The sequence below is a fragment of the Protopterus annectens genome, chromosome 8.part0 (assembly GCF_019279795.1).
Source record: "Protopterus annectens isolate FY-2018-M chromosome 8.part0, PAN1.0, whole genome shotgun sequence".
Taxonomy (NCBI): Eukaryota; Metazoa; Chordata; order Ceratodontiformes; family Protopteridae; genus Protopterus; species Protopterus annectens.
Window position 1 is genome coordinate 156,916,206 of NC_056741.1, and position 15,242 is coordinate 156,931,447.

General features: G+C 41.9%; 1 protein-coding gene across 3 annotated transcripts in view; it reads right to left on the reverse strand.

The window, feature by feature from the left end:
- Positions 1–15,242, reverse strand: part of LOC122808685 (solute carrier family 2, facilitated glucose transporter member 1-like) — a 621,069-nt gene that overhangs the window by 177,581 nt on the left and 428,246 nt on the right. For all 3 annotated transcript variants that reach the window (XM_044079667.1, XM_044079668.1, XM_044079666.1), the window contains one exon: positions 7,154–7,258. In XM_044079667.1, the coding sequence (XP_043935602.1) occupies positions 7,154–7,258 (105 nt within the window). The remainder of the gene's footprint in view (positions 1–7,153; positions 7,259–15,242) is intronic.

The window sequence follows — 15,242 nt, forward strand, 5'->3', positions numbered from 1 at the left end:
ACTGTTCAATAGTTTGTAAGTAAGTGTGTTAAGCATGCATATTGCACCGGCTGAGATAGTTAACCAGTTAGCTTTCTGTATAGAAAAAGAATGCTGTTCAGAGGAAGCCGTCAGGGTCCTCTCGTAGCAATTTTCAAGTCTAGAGTCCCCGGCGTCCGTCATCGCTTCTTCCTGATGTCCAGTGCGACAGGATATAAAGGGAGGAATCAGCCGCCATTTTTTTCTTCAGTTTTTCTTGCCCCAGATAAGGGTACCCCAGAAGGAAGGCAATACATAAATTTGTGTAATAATGCAGTGCAATATAATCAAAATACAGTAGTTGCAAGCAAATACATCATAAATGAATACCCCAATCAGGTTGTATGAGGATGTGTTAGCCTATAGGCCTGTCCCAAGAGGGAAGGAGGAGGAAACCAGGACTTAACATCTACATTTATGGTAGGTACAAAACTGTACTATGTTCATCGTGCATACAGCTGCAGTCATAACAGATGGGTAGAATCCCAAAGCTAAGAAAGGGGTGGTAGGCACTAGGTGGAACTAGGAGGAGCCAAAATGCCGACTGCAGTGGCAAAGCCTGCTCTAGATTTGGAGTATAATGGTAGGTTGTAGTGCTTGGAGAAGGTATGCACAGAACTCCAAGTGGCTGCTTCAACTCCTCTGAGGAAGGCTGCAGAGGTGGCTGCGGCCCTGGTGGAATGAGTTCTAATGCCTGTAGGTACAGCTTTGCCATGAAAGATGCAGTGGGTTATCCATTTTGAGATTGTCTGCTTGGAAATTGGCTTTCCTTGAGCTCCTACGCATAGGCCACAAAGAGCTGTTCTGATTTTCTGAAAGGCTTTGTTCTGTCCAAATAATAACGTAGTTGTCTGTGGATGTCCAAGGAATGTAGTAATCTCTCCCTTTGTTTTGAGGATTAGGATAAAAGTAGGTAAATGTATGGCCTGATTTAAAGCTACCCTGGATACCACTTTAGGCATGAAACTCTGTCCTGATGGAAGATGATAAAGGCTGGACAGCCATGAGAGCCTGTAGTTCTGAAACTCTACGAGCTGAGGTGATAGCCAGAAGGAAAGCTGTTTTCCAGGACAAATATTGCAAATCTGATGAGGCAGCTGGCTCAGAGGGAGGCAAGGTCAGTTTTTCCAGAATGAAATTAAGATCCCAAGCAGGTATTGGTTGTTTCCTTGGAGGTCTTAAATTCTTAGCCCCTCTGAGGAACTGTCTTAAGAGGGTGAGAGAATAAAGGTGGATCAGTGTTGTATTCTGCAGAAATGGCTGAGGCATGGATTTTGATGGAGGAGAAAGAAAGTCCACTGCTTAGCAGTTCAGCCAAATATTGTAGTATTTGAGGTAAATTCAGTTTTCCAGGATCCTGGCCCTTTTTCTCATTCCAGACACAAAACTGTTTCCATTTTGCAGAGTAAGCTTTTCTAGTTGATGGCCTTCTGGCCTCCAAAATGACATCCTGCACCATGCAGCTAGAATGAGTGTTTTTAGCTGGCTGTGAAGAGTTTTGTAGCTGTGCTGAGTCAGACGAAGAGGCATTAGAGGCAGGGTCCATGGTGGCGAATGCGTCAGGCTCCTCAGGAGTGGGTACCAGTGTTGCCTTGGCCAGTCCGGAGCAATGAGAATCATCTTTGGTCTGTCTGCTCTGGTTTTCAATAGAACTTTGGGCAGCAGAGGAAGAGGTGGGAAGGCATAAACTGTCATTGATGTCCAACTGAAAGAGAGCGTCCACTCTCCAGGCCTTTGGATGGAAGATCCTTGAGCAGAATTTTGTCAATTGATAATTTTTGTGGGAGGCAAAGAGATCTATGCCTGGCCTTCCCCATTCTTGGATCATTTCTGTAAAAACTTCTGGATGCAATTTCCATTCATGTGGATCTGTCATATTCCTGCTTAGGTTGTCTGCCAGCGTGTTTTCCTTGCCTGGCAAGTACTGTGCTTGTAGTTCCATTTGTAAGTCCATGGCCATGTTCCAAAGTGACATGGCCAGTCTGCATAGGGGGTAAGAATGTGTTCCTCCCTGTTTGTTTATGTACCACATAACTGTGGTGTTGTCCATTCTTATCAATAGTTGACCTGGTTGTAGAAGGTCCTTGAAAGCTATAATAGCATTTATTACTGCTAGCATTTCTTTTGATTGATGTGAAGGTGCTTTTCTTTTGGGACCTTTCTGTTGTGATGACTTGATTTGCTTGAGGCTTGCTGAATGGAAGACCTGTGTTTGTTTGACATGCTTGAGCCCACCACAGAAATTCCTTTGCAGGCATGGAATTAGTGGTATTATTGTTTCCAAACTGTGGCTGTGTTGAGACCATATGTTTTTCAGGTACCATTGTAGTTTCCTCATATGCAGCTTTGCACATGGGATTAGTAAGATGCAAGATGCCATGAATCCCAGAGCCTGCAGGATTTTCCTTGCAGTCAGCCTGGTGCAATTTGCTAGTGTTCTGAAGTATTGAATTAGTTGCCCTGCTTCTCTGGCATGAGCTAGGCCATCTGGGTGTTTGTGACCAAATTGGCACCCAGGAAAATTATCTTCCGAGAGGGTATTAGCCTTGATTTCTTTCTGTTGACTGTGTATCCCAGAGAGTTCAACAACATTATTACATAAGCCAGATGTTTCAGAAGAATGTGCTTGCTGTCGATCAGGCAGTCGTCCAAATAGGGGTATATTTGTATCCCTTGAGGTCTGCAGTAGGCAATTACTGATGCCAGGCATTTCGTGAATACTCTGGGTGCAGTAGATAAGCCAAAGGGCAATGCAGAGAATTGATAATGGGTTGAACCTGCAAGAAACCTGAGGTACCTTCTGCAATTTTGTCTGATTGGGACATGCAGGTATGCCTCCTTGAGGTCCAATGTTACCAGCCAAGACTCCTTGCCCAGCATGGGAAGAAGTTGCTGTAGAGTGAGCATCTTGAATTTTGGTCAGTAGAAATGTGTTTAGGATGGATAGGTCCAAAATAGGTCTCCAATCTTTTCCCTTCCTTGGCACCAGAAATAGCCTGGAATAAAACCGAATAGCTTTCATGTTTATGAGATCTGTAATTTGCCTTTGTGCCTCTGCCCTTTGATTGTGTGGCAGGTTTGGCATGCCTCTCATTTTGGAAGGGTGTGAAAATGGAATTTGTAGCCTCTGTTTATAATGTCCAGGATCCATTTGTCCTTTGTGACAATATGCCAATTTTGAAAATAATGCCATCTTTCCTCCTAAGGGGCTGCCATTTGAGACTTGGTTCGCATGCAAAGGGAAAGTCTTTGGGTTTGCTTTCTGAAAGATTGCGAGTTATCCTCACCACCTCTTTGTGTAGGAGCTTGCCATTGTCTGCCTCATTGTCCTCTGCCTCTCGGGCACCTGTATCTACTCTTTGGGGGTCTGCATGGCAGAAAGGGACAGTTTTTTTTGGGCCAATTTCTACTAAAACGGGGGGGTGTACCTGTAGAAATTATTTCACAGTTTGCATTGTTAGCCTTTTCCTCCATTTTCCTTAACACCTCCTCAGCATTAGCACCAAACATCCTTTTGAAGAGGGGTGTCTAGTAATTTAGCTTTGACATGATCAGGCAAGGCTTGTTCCTTGAGCCAGGCATGCCTACGTATGACTGATCCTGCAACAGCAGCTCTACATGTGGCTTATAGAGCATCAAAACCACATTGTAAGGTATGCTTACCCACTTGTTCTGCACTATGCATCAAATCCTGCAACTCCTTCAAGTCTGGTTGTTCAGGTTGTGACATTTTACTTTTCAATTGTGATAACAAAACTGTTGGTATTTTAGCATATGAAACTGACAGTTTAAGGCCCTCATGGATAAGCTAAGGATCTGGAGTCTCTCTCAGAAGGTAATGGATTTTTAGCAGGCCTTAACTCCTTGGGGCCCTGTGAGATGGTTTCTGGGTCAGCAGCATGGCTTTTGTATAGAAACTGGTGTGAGTCAGGGACCCTGTAGTACCTGTCAGGCTTAACTGGAGCTGGAGGTAGAGAGTAAACATCATCTAGGATGTCCAAGACAGGAGGTATAGCCAGAGGCCTGTGCTGAGGTAGCAAGAGAAATTCCCTGAGCCTTTTCTTGGAATCTGAATAATCTTGGCCTTCCCAGTGGAAGTGTTCCCTTAAGGTATGCAAAGTTTCCCCAAATGAGTAATCCTCTGGGGAGACAGAAGGATGGACTCCACATCAGAGTCTTCAAAAGGGGAGTAAGAATGTTACTGATCATCAGAATGCTCTGAAATAATGGAGCCCTGATCAGAGGAGGGGAATCTTCTCCACTCTGGGCCTTTTGTCCGGTGGGGCTGAGAACCTCTGATAAGAGTAATTAAATCCTCAGCCATTTTAAGCATCTGTTTCTTAGGCATGGGCCTGGAGATGGGCCCTGTGTAACTGGTCTCTTAGGGTGCATGGTTGCTTTAGACTTTGTGAAAGCCTTGATGGAGAAAGAAGGTCTAAGACACCTTGAGTGGAGGAGGTGGACCTGTCCATTCTTCTGAGATTCAACAAGAGTGACTTCTCGTCTGTTAGTGGGGGTGGGGGCGAGGAGCCTGGCGCTCGGCACAAGAGACACCGTCAAAGAAGTGTCATTGGTAGTCAGGAGCTCTTCGCGCTGACCCGACCACGGTAGTCGACCCGCGTGTGGTGTCGGTAGAGGCCGGTGTCGGTGAGTGTGTCGGTCCGTGTCTTCTTGCGGTTTTCGCGGTTTTACATTAAAAACCAGATCGGAGTATCCCGACATGGTATAGTTAAATGCTTTCCCAAAATAATGCTGGGCGTTGTTGAATGTAGCACATCGTGGTCTGGGCCTAAACAAGGTATACAGAGGAATGGAAATCCATATGTGGTATTTGCTTCCCACAAGAAATACAATTATTAACTTTGTCTGACATCGGTCTGAGGCAAGAAAAGTTTCCAACGGGTATTAGCTTTTAGAAGACTTCGGTTTCCAAATTTTCGTAATCTCAGGAGCTGGCCCGCACGCGAACTGCTCTGCTTCCGGCACCGATGCGGCAAGAAAGACTGAAGAAAATGGCGTTGGCTGGTTCCTTTATACCACTGATGTCAGGAAGAAGCGATGACAACCGGCCGAGGACCCGCCTGATGGCAGGAGAACCCATCTGTTATGACTGCAGCTGTATGCACGTTGAACATCAGGTGGGCTGAATAAAGCTGAATATTTTGTTCTCACTTCTTTGTTGTAAAATTGTGTTTTGCCCAGAAGCAGAGTCTGTGATGGGCAATGCACATTTTATTCATGGTATTAGAACATTGATGGCAACAACACAATGCACTTCAGCAGAATGTATGTGTGAAATAGTGTAGGCTACCTTAGACTGCAGACAAACTTTATCTGTAGTGTGTTCAATATGTGCATGAAAAGGCAGATCATCATTTACCACAACTCCTAGGTGTCTTTGCTGTCTTGTAAAGGTGATTAAGGCTCCTGCAGGGTTAGTGCTGTAGGATGTTAGAATATTAGCTAACCTTTTTGCAGTTTCAAAAATCATAGTTTTGGATTTAATGGTATTATTATTATCATTTTCTTCGAACCTGCCAGTTCCAAATTAAGAAGTAAATCTGGGATATTGTGTTCAGATCCCAGAAAGATGTATGATCTGAAGTACAATGTCATTTGCATACATAGTGAAGTGTAAATTAGGCACATCCCACGGGATATTGGTTTTGTATTGAAAAACAAGTAAATGGCCTATAACAGATCCCTGGGGAACATGACTTTTGATAAATCAGGTTTTGGAGTACAAACTTTATTCAGCAATTGTAAATGATCCTTTATGTAGGCAATTGTTGAACCACATAGTAACTTCTGCAGAGAAACTGTAGTCTGCTAGCTTGTCTTCTAATAATTTGTGGTCAGCCATTTCAAATGCCCTGTTTAGGTCTTAGAAAATTGCTCCAGTCCTCTATCTACTCTATATGTTCTATGTGTTTCTATGACATGCCAGCAGACGGGCTTTCTTTGCTGCTTCTTTTAAGTTACATTTTTGTATATATATTTCATTTCTCCACCACTGTCTGCTGACCATCAAGCCCCCCCCCCCTGTTGCCAGAGGTTTGTGGTTAGGTCCCTAACTCTTGCCCCTAGTGACCGATTTCAGCACCTCTGTCATACAGGAAACATTTTATGAACATCTTTGGCACGTGCATTCCTTCACAATCACCAGCTTGGAATGCCAAATGCACATACACCAGTCACCCTATCCCAAACCCATCTTTTCAGCATCTGAACTACTACTTTAAATTGATTAGCAGTCAGGGTTTCAGCACTCCATGTGCTACAGTAAGGATTTTAGGCAACTTTTAATGTTACTGTGGCGTGAGAAAGAGGAAATTAATAACAATGCAAACCTAGAAACGCTGAACACATCATTTTAGTTTGCCATAAATCTGCCATACAATCAGATTTTTTTTATTTTGAAATATAACCTCTTTGTTTGCAGAGTTTCTTAATGATGGAATAGTTATGAATGGTCTGTTAAACCATATATATAGACACTTCTGTGGATTAACATTAGTTCAGTCACACTTGGATTATGGGCTTAACCTATTGCAGGGTCATAGGAGAGCCATAGTCTACCCTGAATCAATGATTGAAAAACATAGTCTACCCTGAATCAATGATGGCAAAACATAGTCTACCCTGAATCAATGATGGCAAAACATAGTCTGCACTGAATCAATGATTGCAAAACATATAATATTGAGCTAAATGGGTATGACCTTGTTAATTACAAATACATTCTCAAACCCAGAAAATGTTGCATAATCTGAACATTTGCTCAAAATGTTGACAATAGCTGGCTACAAAGTGTTTATACTCCATAAGTGACAAGTATAATTCAACCTTTTTGTGCTAGCTTTTTTTTTAAATGTATTTATTCATTCATCTATTTATTTATTTATGTTGAAACACAGGTGCCCAGTAGGAAGGTAGTTGGAATAAAGAAGCTGAACCACGACAAAGTAAAATCTTCTTTTTTAATACAAAATGGTGAGCGCTTTCGCAATGGTAACCATTGCTTCATCAGACTATTTATTTATTTATTATTTTATTTATTTATTCTGCCTCCCCTTTCTGTACTGCAAGTTTATGTACAAAAATAATAGCTGTTAAAAGTGTTGCATTAACCTACCGACAGAGCTGTAAACATGATGTTCACCATTCCAACACCAAGAGTGAAATATTCAGGTTTTTTGATTCTTGCACTTGTGAACATCTCTGTTGAGAAGTTAATTACCTGGCAAAAACATCCAAAGACAATTAATTAGGTCACCATAATTCACAATACACTGTGTGCAAAGATGCAGATGCTGTATTCCCACCAAACAATGCTCACAAAATGCACAATAGTATTTATTTTACAAACTCAAACTGTATTCATCATGCATCTTCAATGTCATATGATAGGTAACATATTTTAACAACATAATAACATCTCAGTGATCTTCGCCCTGTATCATACTCAAGGACAGATGCAGTTCAAAGGCTCTGAAATTAAACAGCAGATATATGCAGGAGACACTGCAATATGCTGCTCAGAGACATAATTTATACTAGACCACCATCACATACAAACCTAGAGCTAGAAATGTATATCATTCATAGCCATTAATGCAAAGTACATACAGACTTTTGTCATGTGAAATCATCACTGGCACTCAAATATGTGATAACAACATGACCTTAGTTATAAGCAGAGACTGATGAAGATAAGGAAAACAGTGATTCTAAACTTGCACATAACTTTTTCTCCATTTTCAGATGTAGATTCTACATGCAAATGCCTCTGACTTACCTATATACAGTTTATGACAACTGGTCTGGTATTGATGGGGTTTGAGTATTACCACTGCCAGCCAGTCTTGGTGATCAATTTGGCACTGATAGAGTCTGAATTTTACTATAGCCAACCAAATGCTTCAATAGATATGTGAGATATAGGAGCTTCAGCTCTTAAATATGTTCCACTGCCCACAAGTTCACTAAATCTTGACCTCAAAAAAAAACAAGATGGCAGCAAGAATGGCAGCCTCAGTTCAGTGCTCTCTAGTATTCTGTTTGTTTTTGTTTATTTCTCCTGTTGTTTGGTGTTCAATTGTAATTAAGTATACTTGTGAAGAATTGTTGAATATTCGGTAACTCATGTTATGCAATCTGACACCAGATTTTTCAGAATTAAGAAATTTTCTGGAGATCCTATCTGGAGGATAAACAGCTGTCAGCACCAGAGGTAGACACAGGCATCGCAAAAAGGGGAAGCGTGCTGGTGTACTTGTTAGGCTGAAACAGAGAGGTTTTCGAGTGGTACTTCCAAGTTTACATCTGGCAAACCTCTGATCCCTATACAATAAGATGGATGAACTGTTGCTTCTCAATGAAACTCACAAGGATTTTTTTTACTTTCTTCTGTACTGTGTTTCACAGAAACCTTGCTAAGTGAATCCATTCCAGACTCTACATTATACCTGCCTGGCTTTCAACTTTACAGAGCGGACAGAATATTGGAGACATTAGGGAGGAGTAAAGGGGGTGGAATCTACTTTTATATCAATGAAAGTTGGTGTAATGATGTCACAGTGTTAAGTAAAATGTGCTGCCCTTACTCAGAAATGTTTTGTGTTAAGTGTAGGCCTTTTTATTCACCTCAGAGTTCTGTTAATTTATTCTGGTTAGTGTTTACCTTCCACCACAAGCCTGTGTGAGGGCAGCACTACAAAAACTCTGATCAGATAATGTGCTTGGAGCAGAATTATCCCTTCTGATTATTCTGGGGGATTTTAATAAGGCAAATCTCAGCCATGAACTTCCTAAACTTACAGAGCATATAAAGTGTCCTACCACAGACAGGAACACACTGGATCATTGTTATACAGTGTTAAAACATGCTTAGTGTGCTATTCCCCGTGCAGCTTTGGGCCTTTCTGACCACTGTCTGATTCATTTGCTTCCCATCTAAAAGACCAAGTTAAAATCTATTAAACCTGTGATCAATACAGCAAGAAGGTGGACTACTGAGGCAAAGCTAAAGCTGAAAACCTGATTTGATTGTATGGTTTGGAGTATCTTTGAAGATTCTGCTGCTAACTTGCATGAACTGGCAGATGCACAAACATCTTATGTTAGCTTCTGTGAAGATATGTATGTCTCCACTAAGACCTGGTTAAAATTTAACAGCAGCAAACCTGGTTTACTGCTAAACTTAAGCAGCTTCGTCAAGTCAAGGAAGATGTCTATAGAAGTGGGGATAGAAGAGGTTTTAGATAGGCAAGGAACACACTGACAAAAAAATTCAAAGTAGCTAAAAGCTATTCTGAAAAGCTGAAAAAACAGTTTTTAGCCAATGATCCTGCATCAGTGTGGAAAGGTCTATCAAACATTACAAACATCCCCCTGCACTGCAGCTAATTACCAGCTGGCTGATGACTTATATGTTTTTTTACTGCAGGCTTGATAAGCCTGAGGCTACAAATGACACTGTTGCCAGCTCTGTCAGTGTTCAGACTTATATGACTCTCTCTTCCACACATTCTCACATTCGGCCTGCATTAATTATCTCTGAGGAGGATGTGCATCATTTTTTTTTAAAAGACATCAAATTAAGAAAGCAGCTGATCCAGATGGGGTTTCACCCTCCTGTTTATAAACCTGTGCTGATCAACTGGCTCCTGTTTTTACTCAGATTTCTAATAAATCAAAGTTGTGCGAAGTCCCCTTATGTTTCAAACAAGGCACAATCATTCCAGTGCCTAAAAAAGCCAGTATAACAGGACTGAATGAATACAGGCCTGTTGCTTTGACACTAGTGGTCATGAAGACTTGAGAGGCTGGTGTTAGCTCACTTGAAGGATATTACAGCTCCCTCATTTGACCCCCTTCAGTTTGCTTATTGAGAGTGGATGATGTAGTTAATATGGGCCTGCATTATATCTTGCAACATCTTGACAATCCAGAGATATATGCAAGGATTCTGTTTGTGGACTTCAGCTCTGCATTTAATGTAATAATTCCAGAACTTCTTCACTTGAAACTCTCCCATCTTTTCATTCCTTTTTCAGCCTGCCAATGGATCACCAGTTTTCTAGCCAATTGGAAACAGCAGGTGAAACTGGGGAAAGTTACATCTAGCTATGGCCCATCAGTACAGGGGATGTATCATGTGTGTTCTCCCCACTGCTATTGTCCCTCTACATTAATGACTGCATCTCTTAGGACCCCTCTGTCAAACTTATTAAATACACAGATGATACAACTGTCATCGGGCTCATTAGGAATGGTGATGAGTCTGCATACAGACAGGAGGTTGAGCAGCTGGCCCTTTGGTGTCGTCAGAATAATCTGGAGCTGAACACTCTTCAAACTGTGTAGATGACAGTGGACTTTAGGAGTGGTACTACAATATTATCCCCCCTCTTTATATTTAATACTACTGTGTCAGTTGTGGAATCCTTCAAGTTTTTGGGATCTATAATCTCCAGGAACTTGCAGTGGGAGACCAATGTAGGGTCCATCATAAAAAGGCACAATAGCGAATGTACTTTCTGTGACAGCTGAGGAAGTTCAACCTCCCACAGGAACTTTTGATTCAGTTCTATACATAAGTCATTGAGTTTGTACTCAGCTCATCCATAACAGTGTGGTTTGGATCTCTGTCTAATCATGACAAAAACAGGTTACATTGAATAGTCAGGTCTGCCAAAAATATCATTGGTGCTAGTTTACCCTCCTTATAGGACCTGTACTATTGTAGAGTCATGAAAAGGGCAGGGGAAATCATCACCGATCCTTCACATCCAGACCACCATTGTTTTGAACTATTACCATCAGCCAATCATTATAGATTAATACGCACCAAAAGAAGCAGATATAAGAACAATTTTTTTTCCACAGGCCATCAAGTTCATAAATGATTAACTCAGTTTATTAGGTTGGGGTATTCTTTTTCCCAAGCCTCCGAGGATTCTGCAGTATTGCTTACATATTAATATTCGTTTCTTTCAGAGTTTATTTCAGTATTTCTTGCACTGGGTTGTACTTTGCACCTTGTATGTATATGCATATTTACTTTTTTTTTGTCTTGTTCTTAATAGTTGCATGTATGCCATTTGTCTTGTTCTTAATCGTTGTATGTGTGTCATTTATGTAATTCGTACATGGAGAGTCACTGAAACCGGAGTCAGATTCCTTGTATGTGCTCATACTTGGCCAATAAATATGATTCTGATTCTGAAGAACATACAGGGAGTGTGTACCACTGCCCTAGCTATGAGCTTTCAACATGCAGACCCATACTAGCACTAAACACTGGCCATTTACTGAGCTGAATCTGTGATATTGCACCCCAGTTGCCTTTGTAATCATTCTCTCTGTGAACTTCAATGCTTTCCTTCTTATCCATGATGACTATCTTTCAAACTCTTAATTACACACACACACACACACACACACAACACACACACACACACACACACACACACACACACACACACACACACACACACACACACACACACCCTCTCAAACAAACTCCCAGTGAAGGCTGGTAGAACTTTTCAATTCTCCAAAGCTTTAATGCTTTAATCCTAGCAATGTGGTACTGCCACCACCCTAGTTATGGTAGTTACCCAACCACTCTATATTTATAGCCCAAAAATAATAAAAAAACTAAATTGCAATGCGCAGAGCAATCAATCTAATTGGATGTGGATACCAACAGCTTGACAGCCTAAAGTGCTAAATATTACCCTTTCCTTAGATAATAAATAAAAAAACACCAGCCTCAAGATCTGAAATGTGAATTAAGAACTTTGCTTAGAAAATATGGGAGTTAGGCAGTGGTAGTGGTAGAAATGAATTATGCTGAGATAAATGGATTTGCTCAAAGAGCAGAAAATTAATTGCACAGACAAAAAATACATACATCACATTTAATATTCAGTTTCTTCAAGATGACAACACAATTCCCCCCCACATAAGAAAGTCAAAGAAGCCTCTTGGGGCCCCTTTAAGGGGTTACACTTGAGACAAGGGTGCAGTTTTTCTGGTATACTATCCCATTCCCTTTCTAGGCAGGTCATCTGCATTAGCATTAATTCTATCACTCCTGTGCTCAATAGCTCATGTTATAGGACTGCAGAGCTAAACTCCATATAAGAAACCTTCCATTTGATTTACCTAAGTAGCCAGTTTCAAGAGATGCTGTTTATAAGCATGCTGAACTATCTGGTATAAAGGAAGGGTCGTAACTTTTGCAGGGCCTAGAATGTGCCTGGACATTCCCTCCCTATGGTTGCATAGAATTACTCCCTTGGTTGAAGCTAGAATGTGCCTGGACATTCCCTCCCTTTGGCTGCATAGGATTACTCCCTTGGTTGAAGATAAAATGTGCCCGGACATTCCCTCATTGTGGTTGCATAGGTTCATAGGTTCATAGGTTCATAGGTTGGTACTAGGCTATCAGCCCTAGGGCCTATACAAGCCTAGCCATAACAATTCCCTGGCTATTTCTTCCCACATTATTTACTTTCCTGGACCCCTGTCTAGCAGGGGGGTGAATTTCCTTTCTCCCATCCAATCAAGGTTCCTCTTGAAGAGGTCCAAAGAGGCACTCTGCTTGACATGTATGGGCAATCTATTCCAGAGTCTGGGGAGTCTCTGGGTCAGGAACCTATCCCTCCAGCATGTTTTGTTTATTGTGATGACAAGGTTTAGATCCCTGGAGCATGTAGCTCTGAGGGATTGGGATTTCTTTAAGTGTAGCATGTCCAACAGCTCTGGGTTTGACATGGCCTTGTATGTTAAGCAGAGATCACCTCTGAGTAGGCGATATGCAACAGAGTATAGCTGGAGTTTTTTAAGGCGGTCAGCGTAGGGCATCTGCTTTAGGCCTGTGATTCTTTTAGTGAGGTATTTCTGAGGCCTTTCCAGTTGTTGCAGATGTCTTGAGAGGTACATACCAAATGTTGTATTCTATAATGGGTCTAATGAGGGATGAGTACAGTGGGACAATGACCTCCTTTTTCTGGATGAAAAGCCCTTCGTGATGAGGTGTGCCACATAGAAGGATTTCCTGACTGTTGTGGCGATGTGGTTATTGAAGGTGAGACCACTGTCCACCTGTGTCCCTAAGTCTCTTATCACACTTTCTGTGTTTAGTGTACTGCCACCTATATGGTAATTCATGGATACATGTTTTTCCCAAAGGGGATAACAATACATTTCTTGGCATTGAGCTTGAGCCCATGGCTCTGGCACCAAGCATCTGTTTCTGTAAGGCCCTTTTGTAGAGTATCCACATCATTTGGGGTTTCAATAATGGCTCACAGTTTGCAGTCATCTGCAAACTTTGTTTAGTGTTGACCTGTACTTCAGAGAAGTAGATGCCAAACAAGAGCGCCCCAGGACTGAACCCTGAGGTACTCCACTTGTCACTTGTCTGGAGCTGGATTTGGAGTCGGCTACTTTTACAGTGTGGGTTCTATCAGTAAGCCATTTAGCAACCCATTGGGTGACATAGGGATTAATGCCCAACTTAGTAACTGTTTATCTATGATTCCAGAGTGGGGATGGTGTCAAAGGCCTTGGCAAGGTCTAGATAGGCTGTGTGGACCACCTTACCCTTGTCCATGGCTTTGGAGACTGATTCAAAGAAGTCAATCAGGTTCAGGAGACAAGATCTGCCCTTCACAAACCCAAACTGGGTGGGGTCCAGTGTTTGAAGGTTGCCAATGTCTTTGTTTATAAGTTCCATGATAATCCATGGCCTTGCAGATAAGGCTTGTCAGACTGATGGGACGGTAGTTTCTGGGATCCAAGGTGGATCCCATTGGGATAACTGTAGCTCGCCCACTCAGTGTCGTCACGAAACCTGAGGTGAGGCTATGATTAAACATGACACTTAGGTGAGGTGCCAGTTCATATTGTAGTTCATGTAGTACACAGCCGGGATGTCATCTTGTCCCATGGATGCTGTATTCTTGGCTTTAGAAGTCGTTTTGTACTTGTGTGGCGTTATTCCTGGAATTTGGCAATCTTCTATTGAGATGGGCCATTTAGGGGTGAGAGGGGGTGAAGTTGGCACTGAATCGATCTGCCAGGATATTGGCAATATCCTTTGGATCAGTATATTTAATGCCATTCTGTTTTAGCTCAGAGCAGATCTGAGCATTGCTATTTAGATTCTTGACATAGTTATAGAATGCTTTGTGGTTGTCTTTGGAATCTTTGGCAATTTTATTTTTAGCTTTGGAGGATTTTATGAGGCATCTCAGTTTCTTACTGAGGCTAGTAAGGGAGTTTTTTGCATCCTGGGATTTTCCTCTTTTCTGCAAAAGTTTCTTCCTTTTGTTGTTCGTAGGTTAGTACTAAGCTAACTGCCCTTGTGAGCCATTTTAAGCCTAGCCAATTATCCCTTATGAGACTCAAACCCTGCACCTTGTGTTTGTAAGGCAAACACCTTAACCATTAGGCCACCCTCCCTCCATTAGGCCACCATTGGATTACTCCCTTGGTTGAAGTCTGGAGATACACATCTGGTGTTATTACCCCCTGGGGAAATCTGGCTAAATGCAGCCCTACTCCATGGCTTGAAGCATCTACCTGCAGAATAAATGTTCAAATGTAGTTAGGACAGACTAATACAGGGGGTCTGCTCAAAGTCTCTTTAAGCATTTGAAATGACTGCACAAAGGCTAAAGTCCAGACAACCATAGCTGGTCTCTCCTTTCTATTAAGGCCTGTTAAGGGGAGGGGGGACTGGATATCATACTATAGTGGTGAACAAATTGCCTATAGTACCCCACTGTCACTAAGAATGCCCTCACCTGCTTCTTGGCAGTAGGTGTAGACTATACCCATGTGGCTTTGACATTGCTGGGCTTGGGCTTAATCTTACCACCACCTACTCTATGACACAGATAAGATATCACTGTCATATCAACCAGACGTGTTGGCTTTCATAGTCAGCCCTGCCCTTTGCAGTCTGTCCATCACCTCCCTGACTTCCATGTCAAACTATAGATGACAATGTCATCCAGGTAAGCAAGGGTATAATGTCAAACTTGTGCTAGGATGACATCTGCCACCCGCTGGAAAGCTGCTATGGCATTCTTTATGCCAAACAGCATTTTAGTAAACTCATGTAACTAAAATAGGATCACAAACACTGACACATTCCCGGCTGCAGGTGTCAGGCATATCTACCTATACACTTAGTTAGATCAATA